General features: G+C 40.7%; 1 protein-coding gene across 1 annotated transcript; it reads right to left on the bottom strand.

Annotated features, from left to right (window-relative positions):
* Positions 1–894: 894 nt before the first annotated feature.
* On the bottom strand, positions 895–27,268 carry col9a1a (collagen, type IX, alpha 1a). The gene is made up of 33 exons (XM_041981843.1): positions 27,031–27,268; positions 26,604–26,894; positions 25,847–25,921; positions 25,380–25,418; positions 25,205–25,267; positions 24,159–24,212; positions 21,652–21,687; positions 21,509–21,532; positions 19,276–19,329; positions 19,078–19,131; positions 18,923–18,955; positions 18,139–18,195; positions 18,004–18,057; positions 17,860–17,913; positions 17,712–17,765; positions 17,333–17,386; positions 17,205–17,258; positions 16,960–17,013; positions 16,540–16,593; positions 14,358–14,411; positions 14,226–14,270; positions 14,085–14,138; positions 13,881–13,934; positions 13,703–13,756; positions 11,553–11,624; positions 9,939–9,974; positions 9,814–9,858; positions 9,569–9,601; positions 8,379–8,525; positions 6,260–6,314; positions 5,973–6,161; positions 3,209–3,286; positions 895–1,598 (listed from the first exon to the last, which is right to left on the bottom strand). Exons 2-33 carry the CDS (start codon positions 26,676–26,678, stop codon positions 1,393–1,395), a joined length of 2,064 nt encoding a protein of 687 aa, XP_041837777.1. The 5' UTR covers positions 26,679–26,894; positions 27,031–27,268; the 3' UTR covers positions 895–1,392.
* Positions 27,269–27,854: the final 586 nt, after the last annotated feature.

Below are 27,854 nucleotides of genomic sequence, written 5' to 3'. Positions count from 1 at the left end.
TTGTTGCTGACCATGTCCATCCCTTTATGACCACAGTGGAGCATCTTCTGATGTAAGAAGAGCAGCTATGCAATGACGATGAGTTCAATGGCCTCCACAGTCACCAGATCTCAGTGCAGTAGAGCAGTTGTTTCCAACCTGGGAGTGATTAAATTAACAGTTTGGTACATTCTGAGAGAAAGAAAGCACTGGTGAGCTTGGGAACTTAAAAAGGTCTGGACCTTACAGGTGGATGTTTGCGGGATTGTTTCCATGGTGATGAAAACCCCCTTCACAACATCTAACCAAGTAAAGAACACTCTGCTGGAAGCAGGTGTATGAGTATCTAAATCTAAGTTAAAGAAAAGACTTGATGAGGTTAAATACAGAGGGTTCACCACAAAGTTCAGACCATTAATCAGCCTCAAGTTGATTAATGTTCCTGGTTCCAGATTTCAGGAGGAAAGCCAGTGTTTGGTGGCGTTTGTGAGTTTTTGGTAGTTGCATGAAGGAGGTCCTCAAGGAAAATAGGTTGGCAACCACTGCAGTGGGATGTGGTGGAACGGGAGATTCTCATCATGGATGTGCAGCAACTGCGATTCCATCATGTCAATATGGAGCAAAACCCCCGAGGAAGGTTTCCAACACCTTGTTCAATTCATCACACAAGTTCCATAGAGAAAAGGGGTCCGACCTGGTACTAGAAGTTGGACCTGATAGTGGACGGTTAGTGTAGGCTACTAAAAACTGATCTGGTGAAGCAGGTTTTCTCACCTGCAGCCTCTGATCCAAACACTCGTCTGATTTAAAGAAAAAGAAAACTTTAAGCTGTTTTCAGGGGAATTTAGCTTTAATTTGATCCTTTTAAGTGAATTTATTTTCAGCTCTGTGTGTTCATACAAAACATGCAAGAGGTTATCAAAACGTGTTTATTTCCTCTGTACAACTTGAAGATGTCACGTCAAACCTCGATATAATAAATAAGAAGTCACAAAAAACTGATTTCACACATGGCAACCTCCCGGTCCAGAAAAGATCAAACGCATCCGACAGTGAGGTGAAAAGTCACGGGTGGGGAGTTCAGTGGATTAAAAGAAAACAGCATCCAGCAGTGTATAAATGGCATATTGACATATTTACCAAAACAACCTAAACGAAGCCTGACTGGACAGATAAGGAGCCAGTAAGTTCGTACTGTCAATTCTTCATGTCTCAGAAATACAAACAACTGTTTGAAACTTACAGAACAGCAAATGTTAAACTGAAGCTTTTTTATTTAAAGCGGAGTCCACATCAGCTTCTAACCACAAACATGGCTTAAAAAATACAAACCAAGTGATAAAACCCAAATGGATAAATCTGTGAATTCTCCTCCAGTCTATGAGTCTTCCTCCAGTTAGTTTTTTTCCTCTATCACATCTCGTTGGGGCCCTTCATGCTGGAGTCCTTCACAGAGACCGGCGACGCCACCATGGGCAGGACACACTGTGATGGCTCGCAGTAACCGTTTAGACCGGGGGCACCCGGGGGCCCGGGTACCCCGTTCATACCAGGAACGCCACGAGGTCCCCTCTCTCCATCTTGGCCGTGTGTACCATAAGCCGACCGACCTGGCTCACCTGCAGGAACGGGGAATACAAGTCAGTCATCCAGTCCTTCCCTCTGGCTTTTATTTACTCTTACATTTACCACTTCTCTCCAGACCCTCCTGTACAGGAAGCAGCAAGAGGTCCCACAGAACAGAAGATGTTTGCAGACACCTGGAAGCAGCAATGCTAACATGTAGCATAGCAACATGACGAGGAGAAACTCAGCTAAAAGACTCCACCAAGCACTGGCATCCAAACCAAACAGTTCAAACCCCAAGCAGCTATATGGGAATGTAGGAAAACCAGGAGAACATCTCTGTCCACTTTAGAGTTTCTGCTAATTTCTCCACTTCACACAAACCACACAAACAAGGAGTCGTATGACAGCAGAGACTCTGCTGGTTACAAAGACGTCTGTCTCATCACTGTGGGACAGAAACTCTGGAGCTAGCAGCCAGAATCAGAAATCATGTCTTACTTTTGCTGTTTTGTGGTGAAAAGTTTGATTCCAGCTCTAAAAACTCTGCTAACATGTTCTCCGATGACTCTGCCTTAGTTTGAAATCAACCATGAAGGTCCTGCTGGTTTCCATGGAGATGAAGGAGGTTTTATAGAGAAGGAGAAACTCTTCCTATCATAGACTATCTTGGTCTTCACTTCTTTCTGGACCCTCATGGTGTTTCTAAGGTGAATGTGGGGCTATCCCTGGATCCTCCTGACCATTGATAGAGGTGTCCATCATCATCATCATCATCATCGGCCGATGGCTTCCTGAAATATTTACCTGCATAAAACCTCTATTAAACACCAGGAAACCTGCTCAGCTTCACTTTTTACTTTCTACAGTAGCACAGTTCTTCCTCAGATATTACTTTACTCGTTTCTAGGATTACTTTACTCGTTTCTAGGATTACTTTACTGATTCCTAGGATTACTTTACTGATTCCCAGGATTACTTTATTTATTTCTAGTATTACTTTACTCATATCTAGGATTACTTCACTCATTCCTAGGACTACTCGTTACTAGAATTACTTTTCCAATTCCAGGGACTACTTTTCTCAGTTGTAGGACTTCATTACTCATTCCCGGTATACTTTAGGTATTCATAGGACTACTTTACTTATTCCTGGGGCTACTTCACACATTCCTAGAAGTACTTTACTCATTCTTATGACTAGCTTACTTTACTCATGGCGAGCATTACTTTGCTTATTCCTTGGACAACTTTACTCCTTCCTGGGACTGCTTAATTAGTTCCTTTGATCATTCCTAGGATTACCTAACTCATTCCTAGATGAACTGGCCTGCCTTCTAGTTTTTACTGAAATGAATGTGGTTTTCTTTTAGGATTGTTAACATTTTGTATTGTTTTCCAGGTGAATTTACTTGGACACATTAAAACATTTCTTCATTCTGACAGTACTGTATTAATCTCACCTGCCTATGCTTTTATTTGAGAACAATATTATACATACAGTCCTTGTAGTTGTGACATTATACTTAATTTATTTTAGGGATGTAATTTCTGACAGGAGGCAAAAAAAAAAAAAAAATAGGCCTCTTGATATCGTTGTCAAACAGCATTTACCTGCAGACAGTTTTTCATCACATTTAATGAACAATGTTCAGAAATCTACCTGGTAGACCAGGGATCCCTGGCTCTCCTTTATGTCCTCTAGCTGTGGGTCCTCTGTCCCCTCTGTCACCCTGGTCACCTGCAGAGAGGACAGTAATTATCACCAACAACAGACATTTGATGAAAATAAATGAACATCTAGCTCAGACTTCATGCTTGTTTTTACACTAATCAGCTTCTGAAGAAAGTGGGTTGCAATTCTAAAGAAACTGCAGATGGCAGTAATGTGTCACAGAAAGCAAACGAGGGGAAGCTGGCATCTAAAAGCACTTTTCACCTCTCCCGATCCACCTGCCTCTGACCAGGACACCAGTCTTTGCAAGAAATCTGAAAGGACATCTTGGTCTCTAAAATGCACCTGGACAAGAGAGGAGGCCAGCTGGTGTTCCTAGATGTTCATGGAGTTGTTCTCATGGTAAATTTCAGCTGCTTTGACTCATCTTTTCTAAGAGAGGGGCTGAAGTAAGGAGAGGAAGCAAGGAAGCACATCACAGGAAAGTATTTACAGTTTCTGAGAATACTGAAGTTGGATCCAGCTGATTTGCATAAAGGGCGATTCCACTTTTTTTTTTAGGCCTGAACCGTATTAGACCAGGTCCTGTTAAAACTACAAAACATACGATGTTCAAGTCTTTACCAAATTATTTTACAAAGGATATAGATTCATTAACATACAGTTTAGATTAATTAATATACAGTTGAACCTGAGAAAATTAAAAGAAAGGAAAACAGGGTAATTCTGTGGGCATTATTATGTTTGTTTTTGTTTGTTGGCACCTAGACTGTATCAGACCAGGTCCTATGCACGTTTTCAATTGATTTTCTAGACTTAGTGGCACACCTACTGAGTTAAAAAAAACAAACAAAAAAAAATCTAAGTTCTTATATCAGAAATGTGACATCCAGCAAAAGTCAAATTAAACCAATAAATGTGGTTCACTAAATATCAGATCTCTCTTGTCTAAATTTCTGCTATCCAGGTTGGACTATATTTCTCCAGTATTTGCCTCTCTTCACTGGCTCCCTGTTCAGATTAGTACAGGGGTGCCCAAGTCCAATCCTCGGGATCTACCGTCCTGCAACTTTTAGATGCAGCCCTTCTCCAACACACCAGAATCAAATGACTGGCTCGTTACCAGCCTCTGCAGAGCTGAATGACATGCAGATGACATTTGATTTAGGCGCGTTAGAGAAGGGTTGCATCAAAAAAGTTGCAGGATGGTAGATCTTGAGGATTGGACTTGGACACCCCTGGTTTAGTTTATTATAAAACACCTCTCATTACCTTTTGTCATTTCTGCACCTTCTACATGGATTTGTTGCCAGGAAAAAAGGAAAGTGACTGAGCTGACTGCTTTTAAACCCAATCCGAGAGTTCCTGAGATAGCAGCCATTGAGTGCCCTTGTTTTATAGTCTGTTTGTAAATTTTAGGGGGATAGGGACATTTTCCGTGGCACAAACAACTGAGATCTGTCAATCCTTTATCTGCAAGTTTGCTGCTATAAGTCCCGCCTTACACTCCATTTAAACTGTTCTGATTGGCTTTGCTCTTTTGTTTCTTGATAAGATGATTTGCTGTCACTCACTATGTTCACATAGCTAGTGCTTCTGGCTAGCATTAGCTAGTACCAGAGAGCAGTGCTAACAGTGGTTGTGTCTTCTGTAAGAACTTCTTGAGCAAAAACAAAAAAAGACAGGAGGACATCAGTACTTTTTCTAAAGTGAGTTGACGTAAAAAATTAAGTCACAAGTAAACCAGACTTCTGTTGCGTTTCCACAGCAACAGTACTCTTACCTGGTGGCCGTTTCTCAATATTTGTGTTTCTGTATTTGTGTTCTTGTGTAGCTACTTGTGAAACATTAATTGTGGCCCAAGTACTGTTTCAATTTAAAGAACAGAAAGATGGCAGAGGAGAGAACTCATAACTTTAAGTTTTGTTTTTAAATATTTTTTATATGAGGTAATGTGGGCTTTAATCATTTTTAGGCAACAATGTTTTATTTATTTTATTTATTTAATGTTTTTCTGAATTGTAGCATACAATTTCAGCTACAAGGTAGAACATAGCAGCAGCAGTTGTGAGCACTGCTTGGTCAGTTTTAAAACATTTACTACTAAACACGTACTATTTGTGCATTTTTTTCTGATAATATTTTTTTGTGTGGCAACAGCTTTGATGTCATCAAATACACGGCTGATCCCAATACAGACAACTGTACTGCATCCTTTACCTCAGACTTGTCAAGTCAGACTTATTAAGAGTCAAGTCCATATTAAGAGTTTTTCATTCCTGGTTCTGGTTCTGATGGAGGTTTTCCTTCCTGGTTCTGGTTTTATTGGAGTTTTTCATTCCTGGTTCTGGTTCTGATGGAGGTTTTTCTCTCCACTGCTCTGTTGGTTTCTTTAGCCCGGTCATTATTCTTATGAACTGGTTTATATGTGTATTATAAACTGGACTGATGTGGATCATTTGATGGATTTGTTATAAATAAATTATAACTGGATTGTAGGTAATTGGATTGAATTGCGTCTGTAAAAGTAACTTAAGATGACTTGTTTTAAACTGGCACTGTATAACTAAAGTTGGATTGAACTGAACTGCTTGTTCCACCTGAACACCACCAAAGCTCCAACTTGCTGCTCAAATCAGCAGGAAAACTAGTAAAAATGGCTGCGGCCAACTTTTCCTCACGTTAGTTCAGCATCCCATAGTCTTCGTCCCTGTTCTTCTGTAATCTGTTCTTAGAGGCACAGACGTCTCACCTTTGGGTCCTTTGCGACCCATTACTCCAGAAGGACCCTTCAGACCAGGAAGACCTCTTAATCCAGTGTGACCAGGGAAACCATTCTCTCCACTTGGGCCTGGAGGTCCAGGTGGGCCCGGAGGACCGGGGAGGCCGGCGATGCCTGATTCAGGCCTGCTCAGGCTGGCTGCTAGCTGGGCCAGCTGCTCTGTGACACAGGATGAGGTGGGTTACACTGAGTCAGATTAATGTTGGCCCCCAGTGATGTGTTCCCTCGTACCCGAGGATGGAGAGGACAGAACTTACCTTGCATTACTCTCATGCAGACTTGTTTGATGTGTGTATCTGTTGGTGCTTTCCCCTGCAAAAACAAATATGTTTTAAAGTTTATTGCCTTAAATATATTTAGATTGATCAAATCTGTGCTTCATTACAGAGTAAGTTGAATTATGATTTTTGGTTTTAGCTTTATGTTGATTAAAGATATTTACATGAAATTCATAATTCTCGTTCACCACAATCTCCTAAAGATCTGAAAAAAGTCAGCAAGCTAGGGGACCACATTAATTTGAGAAGTTTATGAATAGATTCAAGCCAAACTTGGCACCAGTGCCGGAGCTAGACTTTTACACGGGTGGGCCAGAGGGGGGCTTTATCAGGGGGACTCACCTTTTCCAAATGATTGGATAAGGTGAGTGTGGCTTATGACAAAACAAACAAACCTTTTCAGTCATTCACCTAAAGTTTCACCACATAAAATTTCTGACTTTAAAGCTCTGGTTCTGAGTCATTTTTATGCCACACTGACATTCCTGTAGCCGTCACTGTCCTGCAGCGTCCCAAGTCTGAGAAACCACACGTCACTACTTTTTTTTCCAGTCTGGAGCATCACTTCACAGCAGCTTTACAGCAAAGTATCACACGGCAGCAACTGGATATCAACACACTGGTCGTTTTGAATGCACACTGCGGCTGATTCATCAAAGAAACCCAAGAGGATGAAGAGGAGGACGAGAGGAAAGAAAGAGCGAAAGGGCCAGAGCAAGAAATACGATAAGACTCAACATCAGGCTGACTTTTACTGGCAGGAGAGACCTCAGAGAAGAGGCAGGATGCAGACGATTAGCCGTCGTTAGGAGGCCACTTACTGAGAAAATTGGACAAAATTCAGCAGTGGGTCTTTTAAAAAATTACTAAAAATAAGCTGTTTGTGCTATAGAGAAGAACTGGTGTGATGTATCTTGAAGTTAACCATGATCACAAAGTTGCTACAAACTACTTCTGGCCTTTTAATTAAAATTCTTTTTTTTTTTATCTAATTAGGTTATTATATTTATTTATTTCATTTACCATTATTTATGTATTTATTTCTACATTATTCATTAAAGTTTATATTTTATAAATTTATCTAGTATTTACATGTAATTTATTTTTATTTCAGTTGTATTTCCTTTTTATACAATTTTTTTATTGTATTTATTTTGTTCTTATATAATTGTACATAGATTCAGGTGGTAAGGTGTTAAACCTTCTTTTTTAACATTGGTATTTCTCTAAAAATGAACAGCGACTGTTTAAAGAGGCCTCGTAAAGACTTTCAACTTTTGTTAAGGGGGTGTCTCCATGGCAACATGACCAATTTCAATGTCTTGCCATGAGAGGAAAATTTGTTAGAAATCGTACAATATCCTGGATAGCCCTAGTGTGTGCATCTGGCTCCCTCTGTCTGTCTTGTACATCATGTCTGTTCCCAGCCAGGAGAATCACAGTAGCAGCAATCACCTCACCTGGGCTGATCTTCACACCAGGACCTCATCCACCGATCAACCACCACAATACTTAAACACCGGACCTTTCTTCATTCCTCACCGGATCGTCCAGTTACTCACCTGGTATATCGTGGCCTCTCTAGTTTTACAAAAAGCTAACCATTCTCTGCTGTTTGGTTGTTCAGCGTTTACATCTTGGGGTCCAGTAATCATTCCTGCCTGACTCATCGTAACACAAAGTCTATGATTCCACCATCAGTGTGTGAATGTGTGTGGGTGAATGTGACATATAGGTACAGCACTTTGGATAAAAGCGCTATATAAGTACAGACCATTTACCAAGTGACATGTACAGTTTTTTTTATTCCCTGCCATCACTTTAAAACTTGAATGATTATTAGACAGACTGATTTCCACCTACCATCCACAGCAAGCGACTCTGATGTCACAGATGCTGTGACATTGTGCGCTGTACACACGCACACGTGATCAACAACAACATGGTGTTGTTAGTCATGGAGGCAGTGATGTGTGTGCGTTCTTCCAGCGACACATTAGGTGAGTCCAGGACAAAATGCAGCAATGATCAACACCCTGAACCAGCAACCTCCATTTATACTGTGCATCATACTGAAAATGGACATCAGTCGTCTCACCGCTGGTCCTTGCTGTCCTGGCAGGCCTGGCACCCCCATGTCGCCCTGCATGCCCCGTGGTCCTGTTTGACCCGCCTTGCCATCTGTACCCGGCAGTCCTCGGCTGCCCTCAGGTCCTTTATTTCCGGTCTCTCCTGGTGGACCTGACTGCAATCAATAACAGCGAATGGCCAAAAAACATAAAAGAAAAACAGAAATGAGGAGAAAACAATGAAATGTAACAAGACAGACCACCTCCATCAGCATTATTAGCGATGACGGGAACACAACAGCTGTAGGAGCTCACAGATAAACTGCAACCAAACTATGGAGCAGATTTAATCCAGGAGGAATACATTCATTCTTTCATTGCACCATAGCTCCTCTTACAGCATCCCAAGCTATCCCTTAGCAAAAAGTACTATACTTGAAGTTTATTTCATTAAGTATACCTGAGTATAAGTATAGCAAGTATACTACAGACCATGTACCTGTAGTGTACTAGATAGAATACTAATTTAATACTTCTTTGGGCTAAACTGGAACATTTTAAGTTTACAAAAGTACAAGTACACTCTATAATCTATAATATAATATAATCTATATACTACTAGTGTACTAGGTAAATGCTTCTAGTCCACATTTTAGTTTATTTGAGTATATTTTTATGAACTTATAATTACTAAAACTGAACTTTTAGGAACATACAGATAATGAGCACACATACTATTTACTGTAAACTTTTAAACACCAGCATTATGTAACTTTGAACATGTGAGTTTACAACGAGGGGATACCTCAGAGCAAACATGCAGTAAAAACTTTCTTATTCTGCTAAATTAAATGTGACCATGAGTCAACGACTTGACCGGAATCTGTACTTGGATCAAAATATACCAAGTATTAGTACTTTGTGGCAGAAAGAAGTTAAAAGTGTACTTAAATACAAGTATAAGCTTTAGTATGAAAGTATAAGTTGTAGTATTAATCTAATAAGACTTTTCTTTATACATTTCAGAATAAGCTAAGTATACGTCACTATACTATTAAGTATATAAAATATAGTATATAAAAAGTAAACTTTCAGTAAATTGTCTCAGTGTTAGTATAAAATGAGTACTCTTAGTACTTGTAGAACACTTGAATAAAGTACTTTTTGCTGTGGGATAGCATCTACTGTAACAAATGACATTGTGTTCAGATGCAGTTACCGATCCTTTCTCTCCCACTTCTCCTTCATCACCCTGAAATGGAAGATATGTAAATATTACATGTCTGTAAAATGCTGCTAAAACATTTTCTTATATAGTTTAATCTTTTAAAAAGTCAAATTTCTGAGTTTAAATCTTTCTCTAAATGCTGCGGTACTGCGTAACAGTGTGTCTCACTGCTTGGCTGAGAAATCTGCCGTCATGGCAACAATCAGAAGCAGGTGTTTCAGGTGTGCATCACTCACCAGGTCCCCTCTTTCTCCCGGCGTTCCTTCAGCACCTGCAGGTCCCTAAAGTAAAGACAGAGGGCGGATGTTTGGCCTTTAGTCTGAACCAAGTCAACAGAAGAAATCTAAGTCTAATAAAATACCTGATCTCCCTTTGGACCATCAAGACCAACTGAACCCTGAGAGAAAAAGGAGAACAATTATTATTTTGACAACAGAGAAAAATAAAACTCTCCTGCAGACATGATGTCAGAGTGTTTTAATGTAAATCAGAGTAACCTGCTGGGAAATGTGACTCAGATTTGACCGTTTACATCGAGTCCAGCTGAACACAACAAGCTCAATTATTTTGTTATCTGCTGGTTGCAGTTTGTTTCCTAAAGTTTTTCAGCTCCAGGGTTTTGACCGCAGCAATCTCTTCATCTTCACATTTTCTGAGCCAAATACCAGAAGCTCCAGGTACTTTTAGCCTGAATCATGACTAATTCTTGATGCCACAACAGAACTGAATAAATTTAAATTAGGGTTCACTTTTACAAACCTTCATTGAACAGGAATAAGACAAAATGATGTGTTTTGGTAACTGGAAGGATTTACCAGATGGCATAGATATAGAAAAAGGAAATGAAATCAGACTTCTTGGGGTGACTGTGGGCCAGTGTCTCTCGTAGGGGGGTTTTATGACCTCTTAGTGGACTTGGAGACACTCCAGCAGGAACAAGAGAAAAATACAAAACGGGGATAACTTGTTTTATCTTTTCTATCTTTCTGACTCAATAGATGTGACTTTAGTTTGTATTATGAGCCGAGTCAGTACAGGTGGAAATGTATACGTATTTAAGTTGCTAATCTAAATTCTAATAATTTATTTAAATGGGACATGTAATATGTAAATATGCCAGAATTGGCCAGTGGCAACTTTCCATGTTTTCATTTCCAAACTGAACGTGGCCCAGTCTCTATTACCAGCCGGGATGACGTTCCACATTCCAGTTCTTTAACTGATTTCACCTGTTGACTGAACGCTGTGCATCTATACGTACACGTACTAAAAACAACTTCTACATCTGGAAAAGTTATTCCAATCATAATGTGAAAAGCTGTATTAAATGTTTGGGGTTTATAGATTTATTGTGATCTGAAAGTAGTAACGAACATGCAAATAAATTAAATGTGTAAATATGTAAATGAAATTAAAGAAAAATCTGTCTGTCTGTCTCTCTCGGTGACTACAGCAGTGAAAGCAGTGAGCTGAAACTCACTAAGAAGCCTCACAGATGAGATATTAATTCTTTAACCGGCTCATGAATATTAATGACTCTTTATTATTTGGTATATTACAGCTGAGTACTGACTGCAGATACTAGAAATTAAATACTGCTGTTTTATTAAAACTGCATGATAAAAGCAATGATTCATTTATAAACTTTTGCAAAAAGGAAATTCTGTCTATTAAATTCTGAGTTATTTTAATAAATATTTTACTTGAATCTCTCTTTAATGTCGTCACTTTGTGGCTGAAGCCTCCTAGTGAGTTAAAAGAAGAATCTGCTGCCACTGATTTATTTACGGTTACGTTAACATAAATGGACAGTGCGTGGGTACAGAAGTTTACACCTGCAGGACTCTTGTTGATCATCAGAAAACACACTGAATCCAACTAACCTCATCATCATGCTGTTTTTATGAGTCCAGATGAAAATGAAAAATCTGAGTGAGATCTGTGATCTGAGTCAGGATCATTTTCTGTGGCTTACCCTATCTCCCTTCTGGCCTCGATAACCAGCAGGACCAGGAAGTCCTGGAAGGCCTGGATCCCCTTTGCTTCCCTATAAAACACACACAAAATCAGAACACAGAACCAAGTGTGTGAAGCCTAAAAGAGAAACCTCCCCCACCCTAACCCAACCATATCTCCACAAATAAATAAATCAAAACAACATTTCCAGCTTCACATCATCTGAGGAGCGAGGCTGAACCCCAACCAACCCCCCCACCCCCCGCCTCCCAGCCTCCATCAGATGTGTCAGGGTGTATGTGGGCATTCCTGGTAAACAGAGGTTTCTTTCAGGGCTTCTCAGCTTCTTTTCCTGCTCCAAATCCCCTGAGCTGAAAAAAAAAACACCATAACAAGAAGCCATTCATGCCCCTACTCTGTTGGATTAGAGACTTAGCTACCAGGACAGAAGTTCAGAACGGCCTGCGACACTTTCATCACACGTCCACTTCCCAGCAGTGAAGCATGATCAAGATCCTGGTTGATTATTCCAGTGTTGAATAATATGCTCCGGACAGGAGGGCAGATTCAGAAACTCTGATTCTGCTGGTTCTGGGTCTCAGCTGGTCCCAGAGCAGCTTGGAGCTCGGCTCAGTTGACACATGACAGCAGTTTTTCTTCTCTCTGCCCGGTCACGTCCTCTTTCCTCAGCAGCCTTGTTGTTATAATCCTGTTGTTTTCCTCTCAGCTCTGCACGAGCTTTTTAAAATGCTCGAGTTACAAAATACATGAGAAATACTGGATTATATCAGCAGCAGGATCCAGTTTTTATACTTCACAACTCAAATTCAGCTGTTTTAACCTTTTATATCTTCTGTTTATTCCAGTAAGACGACTGAGATGGAAATGTTGTTGTTCACTTTTTCACAACTGTTCATCAAACTGAAAATACTCACATTTAAAGACCTGGTTTATTTTAAAATTGTTCCAATCACATACAGAATTAAAAATGATCAATTACCAAAGTTTTTCCAACTGCCAGAATGAATTTAGTCTAAGAGGAACAAACAGGAAGGGGTTCATTGATGGAACAACTGCAGTGAGGACATATAAACATCCCAAATAAAAAGCAGATTTAATTAAAAGATCAATGAAGCTTACTAAAAGCAGTATTGTGTATTATGATATATTATAATATTATTACTGTGTATTAGGGTTTATAGTGTGCAAAACATTCAGATGAAATGCTGCGAATGCTTCAATATGTTTATATACAGTATAATATCTTTATTTTAGATGCAGTTTTTTTCATAAGCAACAATAATTGTGGGTATGGCGTGGCCCCGTCCCCGACATCCTGGATTATGTACTACACATGATCCAGACCTCAGTACAACACATTCACGCCCAACACATAAGACTTTAGGTCCAACTCACAAACAGATGTGTTTAGATGATACAGCTGTTGTGTGAGCAGTGGACAGCGGGGTGGGGGGGCGTGCGGGGACCTTGTAGAGGTCTTCACAGACTGGAGTAAAAAGAGCTGTCTTCTCCTGAACACCTCCAAGACCAAAGAGCTGCTGGTGGTTTTTAGGAGATCTAAAACACCTAGCCAGCCCATCTGCATTGATGGGGAGGAAATACTGTGCAGAACTACTGAAACCTGGGGGTGGTTCTAGTTCTAGACCAGAAGCTGGAGTGGTCTTCCAGCACAGACGCAGCAGCGAGCATTTTAATGAATGAATGAAGCGTTGTGTGTAGAAATGTGGGGTTAGTTAGACCTGCACACAGCTTCATTTTGTTCAGCTTTTTTGCTTTTTTATTTATTTTTTATCTCAGTGAATATAATTTGATTCAGTATTTGTGCATTTCAGAATTATAAATTGACTTTATTTCTATAATACTACTTGTCAAGTCTTTTTTTTTTGCCACTAAACAGCTCTTTTCCACCCAGTCAGGACTTCTTTGTCTCAGATGTCTGGTTACATTTAGTGTGGGGAAGTCAGTGACTGTTAGACAACCACTCTCCCTCCTGAGCCATCCCTCAAACATATCTGATTTTTATTGGAGACATCCCTCTACTGATTTAGGAAATGGTCATAATCTCTGGTTGAGGATCTCTGTGGTCATTTCTCTGTGTTTGGTTAAGAGGTTGTTTTGGTAGGACAGAGATGGTCTCTGAGGTCTTACCCTGGCTCCTGGTGATCCTGGAGGTCCATCGGGTCCTCTCTCTCCACGTTCACCCTAAAATGGGAAGAGTTTAGGTTAAATCTGAGCATCCGAGCTCAATGTCTCCCTGGTTCTGGTTCTGCTGGAGGTTTTTCTTCTCAGGTAAAAGTAAAAACAGCCATATGGATTTCAGACTCACGGGTCCTCCTCTGGGTCCGACGGGTCCCACCACTCCCTGCTCGCCACGCTCACCCTGAAAGCAAATAAGACACCAGATCGGATGATTCAGGTGCCGTTTATTTCAAGAGTTCCTACTTTAAACTTGTTATAATCAAAGTGTTTAATGTACTGAACAGCAGAGCGAAGAACGATGTAAAATGATGGATGTGTTTGTTTCCCTTACTTGTTTCCCTGGAGACCCCATCAGTCCTACAACTCCTGGATCTCCTGTACTACCCTGGTAACAGAGGGAGAAAAAGAACCATCTGGTGAATGTAGCTCTCACCATCTCACATGGTACTAAATTATCCTGATGTGTTCATACCTTCACACCCATGTGTCCTTTTTGGCCATATGATCCGGGTAAACCCTGCACAAAGAAAAATGTTCCAATGATCAAACTCTGACCCAAATGTCAAACTGTTACTGATGAATCAACGGCTCAGAGGTCACTTACATGAAGTCCTTGAGGACCAGCATCACCTGGAGCCCCACTTTTTCCTGGTACACCCTGAAAATAATTATGTTTTTTAAGAACGTCAAAATGCAAACACAAGGGAATCACTCAAAAGAAACATGTTTCAATAAAACTGAAAGGAAAGGGTCCAGGACCAGGGACCAGAGGCTGAATACTGATGGAGACTGACCACTTCACGGGTTTTGGAGTTATCCCAAAATTCAACCTACAAAAAATAACCACTGAGATGAAATCAGTATTCATTAGAGAAATTAAGTTTTGCCTTATATCCCTGATAACTAATGATTCCTGCATGGATGATGTCTCATACGCAGCAAGTTATTTAACAAGCAGGGAGCAGCTTCTCATCTTTAAACTACCTGTGGTCGTGTATAAATCACAGCTACCTTTTAATAGTGAAAGTAAGAACATTTCCACATGAACAATGTGAAGGGACTCAAGGGACTGAACAGCTGTGGAGCCATAAGAAAACCACTAATCAGTGAGGCTAACCGGAGAAAAGGCTTCAATTTTCTACGGAGCTAAAAGACTGGACTCTGGAGCCATGGAAGAAGGTCATGTGGTCTGATGAGTCCAGATTTACCCTGTTCCAGAGTGATGGAGCATCAGGGTAAGAAGAGAAGCAGAAGAAGTGGTGCAGCCATCATGCCTAGTGCTACTGTACAAGCCTGTGTCTGTGATCTGGGGTTGCTTCTGTTGGTCAGGTCAAGGTTCAGGTCAAGGCTCAGAAACATAATGTGTCCAAAGAATGAGGTCAGCTGATACCTGAATATACTGAATGTGTAACGTTTGTCTCAAGGAAGACCCGGTAATTCAGCCTACACACACGGAATAGTTTGAACAGTTTATTTACGCCTGGAGAGGCGGTGATCGGTGGTCGAGTAGAAACAGGGGTCAGCAACCAGGCAGGCAGAAGGTAGGAGAGTCCGACAGGGAATCAGGCAGCGGGGAGTCAAAGGAGGCAGCAGTAGTCGGCAACAGGAATCTAGAGCAAGACAAGGTTTTAGTACAAGGTTTCTCACAAGGACAGTAGGTGACCATCTGGCAGGGAAGCAGAGACTGGATAGGGATTAAATAGGGTGAAGAACAGGTGGAGCGAGTGAGTGGTAATGAGGCTCAGGTGGAGCAGATGAGTCTGATTATAGAAGCTGCAGAGGCTGCACACCAGCTCCCGTGACAGAATGAGTAGGTTCTTCCATCTTCCCTGATGGTATTTGATTGTGAAAGAGTGGTTCAGGGAACAGTGAACATCATTTTCACACATGGACAGCGTAAAACTTGTGGCAAGAAAGAAAGCCAAACTGTAGCCTAAAGACACATTACGTAACTTTCAGACCTTAAAACTCAGCGTTCCGGACTCGTTTGACGGCACAGTGCCATCTGTCATGCACATTTCTGGAGCCATTGCTGCCCACCAGAGTTCCGATGTTGAAAAAACCCACTACACTACTTTTCCATCTGGGGCACTGCATGACGTTGCAGCCAAGTTTCACTTTACACGCTAGCAAACGGATATCAACACACCGGCCGTTGTGACCGTGACTGATTCAGCAAAAAAACACAGGAAGACGTTACTGGAAGAAGAGAGGAAAAGAAAGAGAGAAAGAGACAGAACAAGAGAGAGAGAGAGTCAAGACTGTCTTTTACTGGCTGGACAGGGTTCACTGTACAGGTAGGATGCAAGATGGATGCCGGGTTAGCCAACGAAAGGGGGAGCATCTCTGGGAAAATTGCAAGTTCTGTAGTGCGTCTTTAACAAAGAACCAGTTTACAAACATTGTATGAGATGGAAAAAAGGAACATTCTCCTTCAGACTTTATAACAGTAATTCTCACAAATGTTGGTCCAAAGCTTGAGATTATAAAGTACTGAACTATTGAACCTTAGTGTGTGTCTGGATTTGTTTGTGAGGGTCTTTAACTCTGTGCAATGTGTCTTTCCCTTATTTTAGGACCAATACCATAATCAAACATGGATGCTCTCTTTAAGAATGAAGTTAAATCTATTTGATCAGCAGATGGACTTAAGTTTAAATTCATTTTTAAAGATGGGTTTGGCTCCTGACAGGGCACAGATCAGACCAGACATGTTTCCAGCTTCAAACAGGAGAATGAAAACTTTAATACTATATTTGTAACACGTTAATGCAAACAGTGGTTACCTTGGAGCCGGGCAGCCCAGGTATTCCTTCACGACCATCCGGACCTGGGAGGCCCTGTCACACGAGAGAGAGAATAAAGAGCTGCTTTTATCATTGAAAAAAAGGTTATTTCATAAGAAAATTTTTACATTAGAGGGATTTAGAGTAGAGATGTTGAAAAGAAATATTCTTTGATAATGACGTTTGGGCCAAATTGTAAAATTTGTGAACTAAAAGAAAGAAACTATTGCAAAACAAACTTGTGCAAAGGTAGAAGGAAGATGGACAAACAGAAAAAGAGAAGTTAGGATGGAAGGCGGTGGAGAAAAGCACGAGGGTGTCATGGATGCCTAGACTAGGAAGTAATAATGTATTAATACACAGAGAGTTGTATTTAATGAGTAACTAATTCCAGCTTTTATAGGGTAAAGTAGAGCTCACAGTCTCTCCTTTTGGTCCTGGCACTCCTCTGATTCCCACGGGTCCTTGGTCACCCTGACAAACAACAAACAAGAAAATCTGTAAAAACTACAAACTTCCTAAAGAATTACAGAGGAATTATAAAAGCTTGGGCCCAGTGGAAATGTTTACAGTGGAAACAGCGTGGAAGAAGAGAAAAACTAAGGTAAATGTGAAGTATATACTACATCATGTCTTAGCTCATTTATCCTGATTGCAGCTCTTACCTGTACTCCCTTCGGCCCGATCTCACCTGTGACTCCTCTCTGTCCTGGATCACCCTGAAAAATGTCATTATTCATCAGTATTTTGTCTTAAACAACAAAGATCACAGAATAAGGAGACAATCACTTACTGGTGACCCCTGGATTCCCCGAGGTCCCACATCACCAGGTTTTCCACGGGGTCCCTGTTTGGGGAATTAGACAAAAAGCCAAATTAACCTGTTTTTCTCATGTTTTCTTCCTTTGTATCTAAGAACAAAGAACTACTTTTTCTTTCTCTTTTAACTAGGAATTTCTTCCAGAATCTCTTGTTTCTGTTGAATAAATAAATTTACAATTTATTTTTTCATCTACTTGTGCATCTTAATTTTGCATCCAGTTTATCTTTAGGCACATAACTAGGTTAGGTTTATGGAGAGATGCATGAATGAAGAGCTGTCATCTGAAAAAAATTTTCATTTTCTTGCACAGATGACTGGTTTGATTCCTCTTTTTTATTTTGAAACCCACCCTGTCACCTTTGGAGCCCAATATTCCTGGAAGGCCTCTTGATCCACCAGGGCCCTAAAATTACTCAGCAGATAGAGAAGAGTTAATATGTTTGTTTCCAAATATTTCTCCAGATATTATATTTAGAGACAAAGGTGAACTATGTTACTGGTAGCCCTTGAGCGCCAACTTCACCAGGTGGTCCCTGTTCACCCTCCTCTCCCTGTTGGACATAATGGCAGATTAATGGCGAGATTTGAAATATAGGCATTAGTTTTGTTTTGTTTATCACCTGTTCAGCATCATCACATACCTTGTGTCCTTGTCGTCCGGGCTCACCTGATTCCCCTTTAGCCCCTTTGTGGCCCTGTAGGAAAAATGTAAAACATCAGCAGCAGGAAAATGGGAAATGCAGTTAATCTTCAGGTGCCACTAAAGGTGAACTTACCTTCATCCCGGGGAGTCCAGCATGTCCACTCAGGCCTGATGGGCAGGCATTGGGACACTGAAAAACACAGCACCTATTTGAGGTCATTGAAAAGCCCCACGACCAGGGATTTCTGACGATCACGACTCCAAACCAAAACATTTACCACCAACAGACTGATGTTAGTAGAGTTTCACCTGCAGGTGTTTTATAATTCTAACGGTGGTATGGTCCAAAGCGCTAGCAACTTCTTTATATTCTTTTATCCTCTGCAGCAGAACAGCACCTTACATCACATCCTACATTAACTCGACACAAAGAACAAACATATAAACTCTATAAATAAAATGTGTTATTGTTATTCTTTTATGTAGCCAATAGTGAAATGTCCCTCTTGAGCTTCTGTATGGGGAAGTGGGCCTTACTGCCTCTAACGCCACCTGTCAAGGACAGATTGTCTTCCGTGGCTTTTAGGAAGCATGACACAGGTAAATGTACATTTTGTAATGAAGATAAAACCATAAGGATGATGAAACTACATCCACAACCTGCGGGGCAGTAGGTCCTGAGAAACTCTGCTTTAAATCATCAGTCTGGTTCGATTCTGCATGTCATGCTTTCCTCGCTCCTCTTCTGTTGTATGATTTCTTTTTCCAGGTGAAATTTGTCTGATTAAGCTTTATTTAATCCACCTGAAAGTGGAGTTTAAGCATCTTTCCCTGCAATACAGAACATCTGTTCCTCTGGTGCGTGAACTGCTTGTAAGACGTTTTATTAACAGATGGGTGCAGATTATTCTACTCACCAGCTCCTCGCCCTGATAAACAGCTGGAGGTCCCTATAAAAAGTGTATGAGTTTAATCAATAACATTCTCTTTTAAAAAGTGCAGAGAAGCATGAAAACATACTGGAACCCCAAATAACATCAACAGCAGACTGGAGATCAAATGTGATCTTTACCCGAGGACCAGCGGCACCAGCAGCACCAGCTTGACCTCGCCTTCCTCTTGCTCCCTATGACAGATGGAGGACATATTTATTCGTCATTAGTACATGTTTTGATGTTTATGTCGGAGAGAAGTTTTTTTATTCTTAAAAAATGGGAAACCAACTCATTTCACAATAAAAACATATTTGATCAGAGTTTCTGATACTCACAGGTGGTCCCACTTTTCCCAGTTCACCTGGCAGCCCATCTGTACCAGGAATACCCTGTTAGAAAACAAACCTGTAGTCACTGTTGGACGTACATGCACAGCACAGACAAGGCACATTTATTTGTATAGCACATTCCATGCCCATGACAATTTAAAGTGCTTTACATTAAACATTAAAAGCACTGCAGCGGGTGCAGGAAGCAATAACAAATGCACTAAAAACAAACTTTAAAAGAAATAAAAGAAAGTAAATAAAACAAACAAAAAAGCTAAAATAAAATAAATAAAATGCAAGCATTAAAGTTCCAGTGTGGGGAATTAACAGTTGTTTTGATAAAAGGCAGCAAACAGAAAAGTTTTTAACCCTGATGTAAAACTGCTGAGTCAGCAGACCTGCAGTTTTCTGGGAGTTTGTTTCACATGTGAGGAGCATAAAAGATGAACGCTGCCTCTCCATCTTTAGTTCTGACTCTGGAACAAAACGTAGACCTGACCCCGATGACCTGGTTGGTTCATAACCAACCAAAAGATCCAGAATGGATTCTGGTCCTAAACCATTCAGGTCTTTGTAAACCAACAGCAGTCAGTTCTTTGACAGACGGGAAGCCCGTGTAAAGATAGAACTGTATCCTCTACATTTTTACACAAAGACCCAACTGGCCATTATTTGCACTAAAACATATTTAACATATAATAATAATAATAATAATAATAATAATAATAATGCATTTTATTTGTAAAGGACTTACATTGATCGAAAATCTCAAAGGGCTTCAAGAAAGTCAATGAAGAAGATGAAAAAAACAAAATCACATCAACACACAGGCAATAAAACAGTAAGAATGAAAATGTCTCTTAAAAAGGAAGGTTCTGAGTCCCATTTTAAAACTTTCCAGAGTCTATGAAGCCCTGAGGTTGTCAGGAAGAGCGTTCCACCGGTGAGGGGCCGTTCCTGGTCCTGGTTCTGGTTCTGCGTGGGAGGGGACAGCTTGTGTTTAAAGAGCAGAGGGATCGTGCTGTGGTATATGGGGTGAGACGTTCTGCCAGATATTGGGGGGCATTTCATGGATGCATTGGAAGGTGAGAAGACAGATCTTAAATTCAGTCCGAGCAGAGACTGGGAGCCAGTGTAGTGAATGTAGGAGGGGGTGACATGCTCATATTCTGTACTCTCATCAGGATCTTAACAGCACTGTTCTGAATATGCTGCAGTTTTTGGATGGATTTGCTGGGGATCCTGACAAGGAGTGCTTTCCAGTAGTCCAGTCTGGTGGAGACAAAGGTGTGGACATGCATTATTACACATTGTGGAGTTTAGAAGAATTTCTAAACTCCAGAAGGAGGGGCCTTGTGGAGTTTAGAAATTCTTCTGAGGTTGAAAAAGGCTGTCTTACAGAGGTGTTTAATGTGAGCCTCAAAGGTGAGATAAGGGTCAAACCTGACACCCAGCTTGGTGACTACTGATGGAAAAGGGATATTCTGGCCAGAGAAAGCAAGATTGGAGGTAGTAGATGTTCAAATTTGGTGGGGGGGGGGTGCTGACTAACACTGCTTCTGTTTTGGGGCTAGTGAGCTGTAGGAAAATGTGATTCATCCACACGTTTATGTCCTCCAGACAGACAGAGGGGGGTGGGATGGATGATGAGGATGATGATGAGGACGATGAGGATAATGAGGAGGATGATGAGGAGGACAATGAGGAGGATGATAAGGACGATGATGAGGATGATCAGGAGGATGATGAGGATGATGATGAGGATGAGGAGGATGGTGAAGACGAGGACGGCGGTTTTGTATTGGTTTACATATAAAGTTGTGTGTCGGCAGCGTAGCAGTGCAATGAAATTCCAAAGCGACTGATGACTTGAAGGTGGAGCAAGTGCAGAGTGAACAGAATGGGACCAAGCACCAACTCCTGGTGTAGTCACAGATTTGAAGAAACCTGTGCTTCTTCCTGGTCTTCTTTTAAATATCATTTTAAAACAGTGACACTTTCAACAAGAGAAAATTTCTCTTGCAGTTAAAATAAAAATAAATTTAATCCAAAAATACCATATTTATTATTTAGACTTGTTTTTCCGGACATGTGTGACAAACAACTCTGGTTCACATTTTTACAGATAAACTTATTTTCATCACGTTTTACCAGCCTGAACATATCACAGTCTCACTGCAGCCACAGAACAGCCTGAAATCTGCCATCAAATCAAAGGAAAGCAACATGGAGTACTCACATCCAGCCCGTCGGCTCCAACTCCCTGTAGGAGAGAAAGCACACAACTTTCTGATGATGCAGCTCTTTCATTTTTAACTCAGAAATAATGACAACATATTTAGATCTGTGGTTTAACATGTAAAGTACAATATCTGCACTTACAGACTCTCCAGGAGGTCCTGCAGCGCCAGGTTCCCCCTAATCACGAGAGCAGAAATATCTGACATCAGAATCATGACAGTTATTTTCAAGGCAAGGCTCATTTATTTCTACAGCACATTTCACACATAAGGCAACACAATATACTAAAAATAACCAGGAGAGAAGAGTGAGTTACAGAATGTGAGTGAGACTGTGCGCACACTGAAAAAGACTCAAAAAAGAAAAACTCTTTAACGTCAAGTCATGTCAAATGAAGTTTTAAGACCTGGGTTTGAATCAGACTTCAAATTTTCTGTTAGTTCGTTCAGGAGCAGAAAATTAATTGCTTTTAGTAGTGGAAAACAAACTTGACCTAGATGATCTTAGCAGCCGTGGTGGCTCATATGGCATCAGCAGATCAGATCTATAATTTGGACCAGAACCATTTATTATTTTTAACACTGCTGATTATTTACAGGTGAAACTCAAAAAGTGAGAATATCGCGCAAAACTTTATTTCAGTAATCCACCTTAAAAAGGTAAACTAATATATACACTCATTATATGCAAAGTGAGATACTTCAAACATTTATTATAATTCTGATTATACAGTTTATGAAAACCCAAAAGTCAAAATCTCAGAGAAGTAGAAGTGTGAAAAGGTTCGGTGTTGTCGCCTCTAAGTGACACAATCTAACCAACAAAGGACTCCTGAGCATTTAGACGGTCTCATTTCAGTAGAATCCACCATCATAGCGAAGGTTGCTGACCTGCAGAAAACCATCACTGACTCCCTCCACAAGGAGGAAAAGCCTCAACAGGTGATTGCAGAAGAAGCTGGACGCTCTCAGAGTGCTGCATCAAAACATCAATAAAAAGCTGAGTGGAAGGAAAAGTGTGGAAGAAAAAGGTGGAACAACCAGCAGGGATGAAGCAGCTGGAGAGGATGGTCAGGAAAAGACCGTTCAGAGATTTGGGGGAGCTTCACAAGGAGAGGACTGAGGCTGGAGTTCCAGCTTCCAGAGCCACCATACAGACTGATCCTGGACCTGGACTTCACAAGTCGTTTTCCTCTAGTCCAGCTGCTCCTGAACACAACACGTCAGCAGTGTCTTATCTGGACTAAAGAAACCATGACCTGGTCTGCTGAGCAGTGGTCCAAAGGGCTCTTTTCTGATGAGCAAATTTGGCATCTCGTGTGCAAATCCAGGTCCTGGAGTCTGGAGGAAGACCGCAGAGGCAACAATCCAAGACTCTTAAAGTGAAGTGAAGTTTCCAGTTGGTGGTGATGTGGGAGCCATGTCATCTGGTGTTGGTCCACTGGCACCAGAGTCCATGCAGCGTCTACCAGGACGTTCTACAGCACTTCATGCTTCCTTCAGCAGAAAAGCTTGTTGGAGATGCGGACTTGATCTTCCAGCAGGACTTGGTACCTGCCCACATTGCCACAAGAACCAGAACCTGATTCAAAGACCAAGGCTTACTGGGCTGGACTGGCCAGCAGACTCCTGACCTGAACCGTAGAAATCTATGGACCCTTGCCAAGAGAAGGATGAGACATGAGACCGAGCGATGCAGAAGAGTTGAAGCTGTTATTGAAGCATCCAGGTCTTCATTCCACCCCAGCAGGACCACAGGCTGATGACATCCATGCCACGCCGCATGGAGGCCGGAATCCATGCAGAAGGCCTCAAACCAAGACCTGGGTTCATATGCAGGACTGGACTCTTCTGATGGTCAACATTTCTGGATTCTAAACCCGTTTTTATTGATTTCATGTCATATTCTATTTTCTGAGATTTAGATATTTGGGTTTAATAAGTTGTAGCCTTAATCATCAGAGTTATAACAAATATCTTGAAATATCTCACTTTGCATGTAATAAGTCTAATTATTAGTTTCCCTTTTAAGTTAAATAATTAAAATTTGCATGATATTCTAATATTTTTTGTTTCACCTGTATATTTAGCTGAAGAAAAACATTGAAGAAATAAGTTGAATTAGACTGAGGTTCAAACTGAAGCTTTGTCTGGGACTAGAGTCCCTGCTGAAACTAATTATGATCAGATATGTTTTGTTTCCATGATCTGAGCTAGTGGGAGCATGTAGATGTTGAACATAGGGGGCTCAAAATGGAGCCTTGGGGAACTCCACATGCATCTGTTTGTTTGTAGATCATTAAATTGGGGATTGAATCGAAGATGAGATTGGATGCAATCCATTTGGTTACTGATTCAATATGTCCATTAAATCTGAGTCTAAAATGACATCAAGCCTTCTGGATTGATCAGATGGTTTTAACATTGCTGACTGAAGCTGGACACTGGATGCTCATCTTTGGTTCCAAAGACAATGATTTCAGATTTATTTTTATTTATATGAAGAAAATTCTGAAACATTCAAGGATGGGTTGGTCCAAGCTTTTTCTGGGACCAGAGCTTCAGATAAACAACGCGTTCTGTTTCCCACAGAACCTCCTAGTTGAGATTCAACAAAAACAGATCCATTAATCCAGTTTCAGAGTTTACCTTTGACCCCTTTCGACCCACTGGGCCTGAATCCCCAGGAGGTCCCACAGGTCCCTGCAAAGATGACACGAAACTGTAAAATGTCACGAAAATATTTCATTTACATAATCATCTGTTTTTAAGTGTTTAAACATTATTATTATGTTTACATTTTATGTTCAAATGTTCCAAATACTGTAGTTTATAGATATATTTATAGATCAAAGTTTATTATGACTGCAGATTATGACCAAAGATTTTACCATTTTGTACAAAGAAGCTGTTTTCCATCATTTATGCCACCAGTTATAAATTTATAATGACTACAAGAACCAAAAATATGGTTCTTAGAAAACTGATGGTTTCGCTCATTCTGAGGTAATGAGATGGAGGGTGGGACCTGTTTTCACACTTTTGGCTCCTCCCCTCACCTTCCTTTTCCCTAAAAAAAAAAAAAAACTCTGGAAACATCACCTAGTTAAATTTGGAGAGCAGAGAAAGATGGACGACCAAACTCAAAGCTAGTTTGGACAAATTTCTCCGTTGTTTTGTTTCCTGTTGCTAACAGTAAAGAAACTCTTCTGTTGTTTGATTTTACAAACGCTTGCTGTAACTTTTCGTGCGTTTTTTTTCTCAGTCTGTCTGACAGCAGAAACACTGCCACCATTCTGCTCCACCTTCTCCAGCACACACTTCTTTCCTGTCAGCCATCTCTGGGCAGCCGATTCTCCTTGCTAACGCCGTTAATGCACAAAAGGACCCCTGTTTCTGTCAGGACGTTATTTGAAACTCTCCCCTAAACAGCCAGATTAGTTTATTCAAGGCAGCTTTTTCTTCCTCAACATTTCTGCTCAGTGGAGGCCAAGACAAACTGTTCACACAGCAGCTGATGTTAATCTCAGGTCGTCCAGCTCAGATCTTCCAGAGATTTAACACATCCTCTCACTCAGAACTTAAAACTGGTCTTCTGGATTAAAGCTGCTGCTGGATTCAAACGTCTTTCCTCGGTTTGTGGAGCAGAAATAAATCAGCTGCATGAGCTGGAAGAGTGTCTCTGTTTTACTCACATCTGCGCCTGGAAGGCCTGGCGCTCCAGGAGTCCCATCTTTACCGTTGTCTCCATCAGGTCCCTGAAAGCAAAAGAATCAGCTTTAGCACAGTTTATTTTAACTAATAAACCCCAAAGTTAGTTTTTTACTTGGGGAAAAACAAAGAAAAAACAACAAAATAAAGCTAGCTCACCAGTCCTCCAACCACTGTGGAGTCTTCTCCTCGATCCCCCTGCAGACACATTTAAAGGATGTTGAAATGACAGCAGTAGTCATGGAAACACTGGTTTGTTTCAGTGTTTAAGATATTTCTTTCAGGTTTCTTCACAAAACAAAATGAATGCTTGATGCAGCCAGATGTTTCTAAACTTCTGGTTCAGACTGTCTCCTGTAGATCTTTCAGGCCAACCAAAAGCTAACGGATGTTCTGGTGGTCAAGCAGTTACGGTGACGCATCCTCTCATTTCCTGTCATCTCTCTGGTGATGGGTTACAGGAACCAAACACACAACAAATGGTTTCCAATAAGTGTGTTGAGTGCTGATGCAGTCATGTTACTGTTCGCAGTTCACAGAGATGGTTTAACCACAGGACCTCTGCGATTGGATGAAACACACCTAAAAACAAGCTCTGAAGAAGAGAGAACATCATGCAGACTCACATCAATTCCATCCACTCCTGGCACGCCGCCTGGGCCGGGAGGTCCCGGGGGGCCTCTGGGTCCAACCGGGCCCCTCTTTAAAACAAGCACAAAAATAAGTTTTTAACTTTTTTTTCCTCTGAAATCCATCTCTGAACATCGTGCTGCTGCTGCTGATGTGAGGGGCTGTTCACACAGAGAGCCATTGTCTGCAAGATGTCAAGACCAAGGTCATGAAAGCAAGCCTGGTTTCTCATTACAATCCATCAGGTCCCTAATAACAGCATGTGTTCAGATTACTGCTGCTGTCTGGAGCTTATTGCTGCCAGCTGCGTGTGCTGCCACAAAGCAGCTTTTTAGATGAACATCCAAAACAGTCAAAAACACTTTTTAATTAAGTTGGTGAAAAAAATGCTAATTCTGCCTGAATTCCATTTGTTTCTAACAGTCACGCAGCTTATAGCACTTCTAAAGCAGGATATTAAAAATATTGGATTTAATAAATTACTTAAAAGGCTCTAACTACATGTAGTTTTCACAGGTATCATATCAGGAAAAATAAGAACGACGAGGCTGATTTACTTCAGCTTATTTCTGAGCAGCTCAGACAAGCTGAACAACAGGAATATAAAATATAACACAAAAGAACATTGATAAAACTATAAATCAAAGCTAAATATTAACCTCACACTCATTAAATGTTCTATTATAATGCTGCAGAGGAAATAAAACCCAAAAAAGATCCACAGAGGGAAGGAAAACTACACCTATCTCTTACCTGAGCCGAGCAAATCAGCAAGATCTGCAACAAAAGAACCAACAAAGACTCCTGACAGGTCCTGGATGGAGCCATGGTCTTCCCACTGACCCTGGAAGATGCTAAAATTCCCTTTTCCCAGATTAAGCAGGGCTCTCAGACAGTCCGCCTGCCAGTGTCCCCCCGACTGAAGCCCCACTGCCTGCTGGAAGGAGACGTTGTAAGAGAGCCCTGATTATCCTTGAGAAGCTGATCCAAGGAGGAGGAGTTCTCTGTACTGGCAATGGTGTGGGATACTTCTGTCTTTAAAAGCTGGAAGACAAAAAGAAATAAATTAATAAAACCCAGCCTTGACTGTCACTTAATTACTGTTTTTTTTATTGCATTATGATCATTAAATATCATTTTTCTTTGCTTTTTCTAAACTTGGGGCATGCTTATAGCTCACCAGACTTTGTTAAGGATTTCAACAACATCTCATGATCCACAGGTGAAACTTGTTCTGTTTTCATTCAGGTAAGTAGCAGAAACTAATTTATCTCATCTCCAAAATGAACAAACTTTATCCACTTTTTAAGACAGGAGCTGCAAACATGAATGCAGTAATCTATGTCTGCCAACTGGGCAGAAACAATCATAAAAAAATTAATAATAAATACAAAATTTGCTTAATGATTACATAGACATGATACTGTATATTAGATAAACAATCATTTGTAAATTATGATGAAAAAGCATGAAATTTACTGACATATGATAATATCTGATTAAATTTATTTTATTTTATTTTATTAAAAGAGATCACATGACAATTTTATTCTAGAAAATGCTGAACAAAAGTTGTTGTGTTTTGTGTCCTCCAGTCCGATAGATGGCGGTAGTTAGTGTATGAACTAACGTCAATAAAGTTAAACAAAGAAGAAGAAGAAAAAACCCGGATGTTAGTTGTTGACGTAAGCTGTCAGGCGCCGTTTTCAAACGGCTGTTGCCCTGAGGGGTATTGCACGAAACCAAGATAAGGGATTAAGCCGGGATATGTTGGTTATCCTGGCTGAATTTAGCCCTAAGTCAGTTGCATGAAAGCAGCTCAAACTAATCCCGGCCAAGTTACTGTGGTGATTTATCCGCTGCAGCTAGCCTGCTCCAGACCAGGCTAACTCCAAAGGCTAAGATTAATCCTAGCGAGTCACCTGCATGTCCAAAGTCAATTCTGTGAGGAATTAATGTGTTTTACAGCATGTCCATGGTCTTCCTAAGTATGGCGCATCATTT

This window comes from Melanotaenia boesemani, chromosome 4 (genome assembly GCF_017639745.1).
Source record: "Melanotaenia boesemani isolate fMelBoe1 chromosome 4, fMelBoe1.pri, whole genome shotgun sequence".
NCBI classification, from domain to species: domain Eukaryota; kingdom Metazoa; phylum Chordata; class Actinopteri; order Atheriniformes; family Melanotaeniidae; genus Melanotaenia; species Melanotaenia boesemani.
The sequence above is the reverse complement of the archived record's forward strand: the minus strand, read 5'-3'. Positions and strand labels throughout refer to the sequence as shown.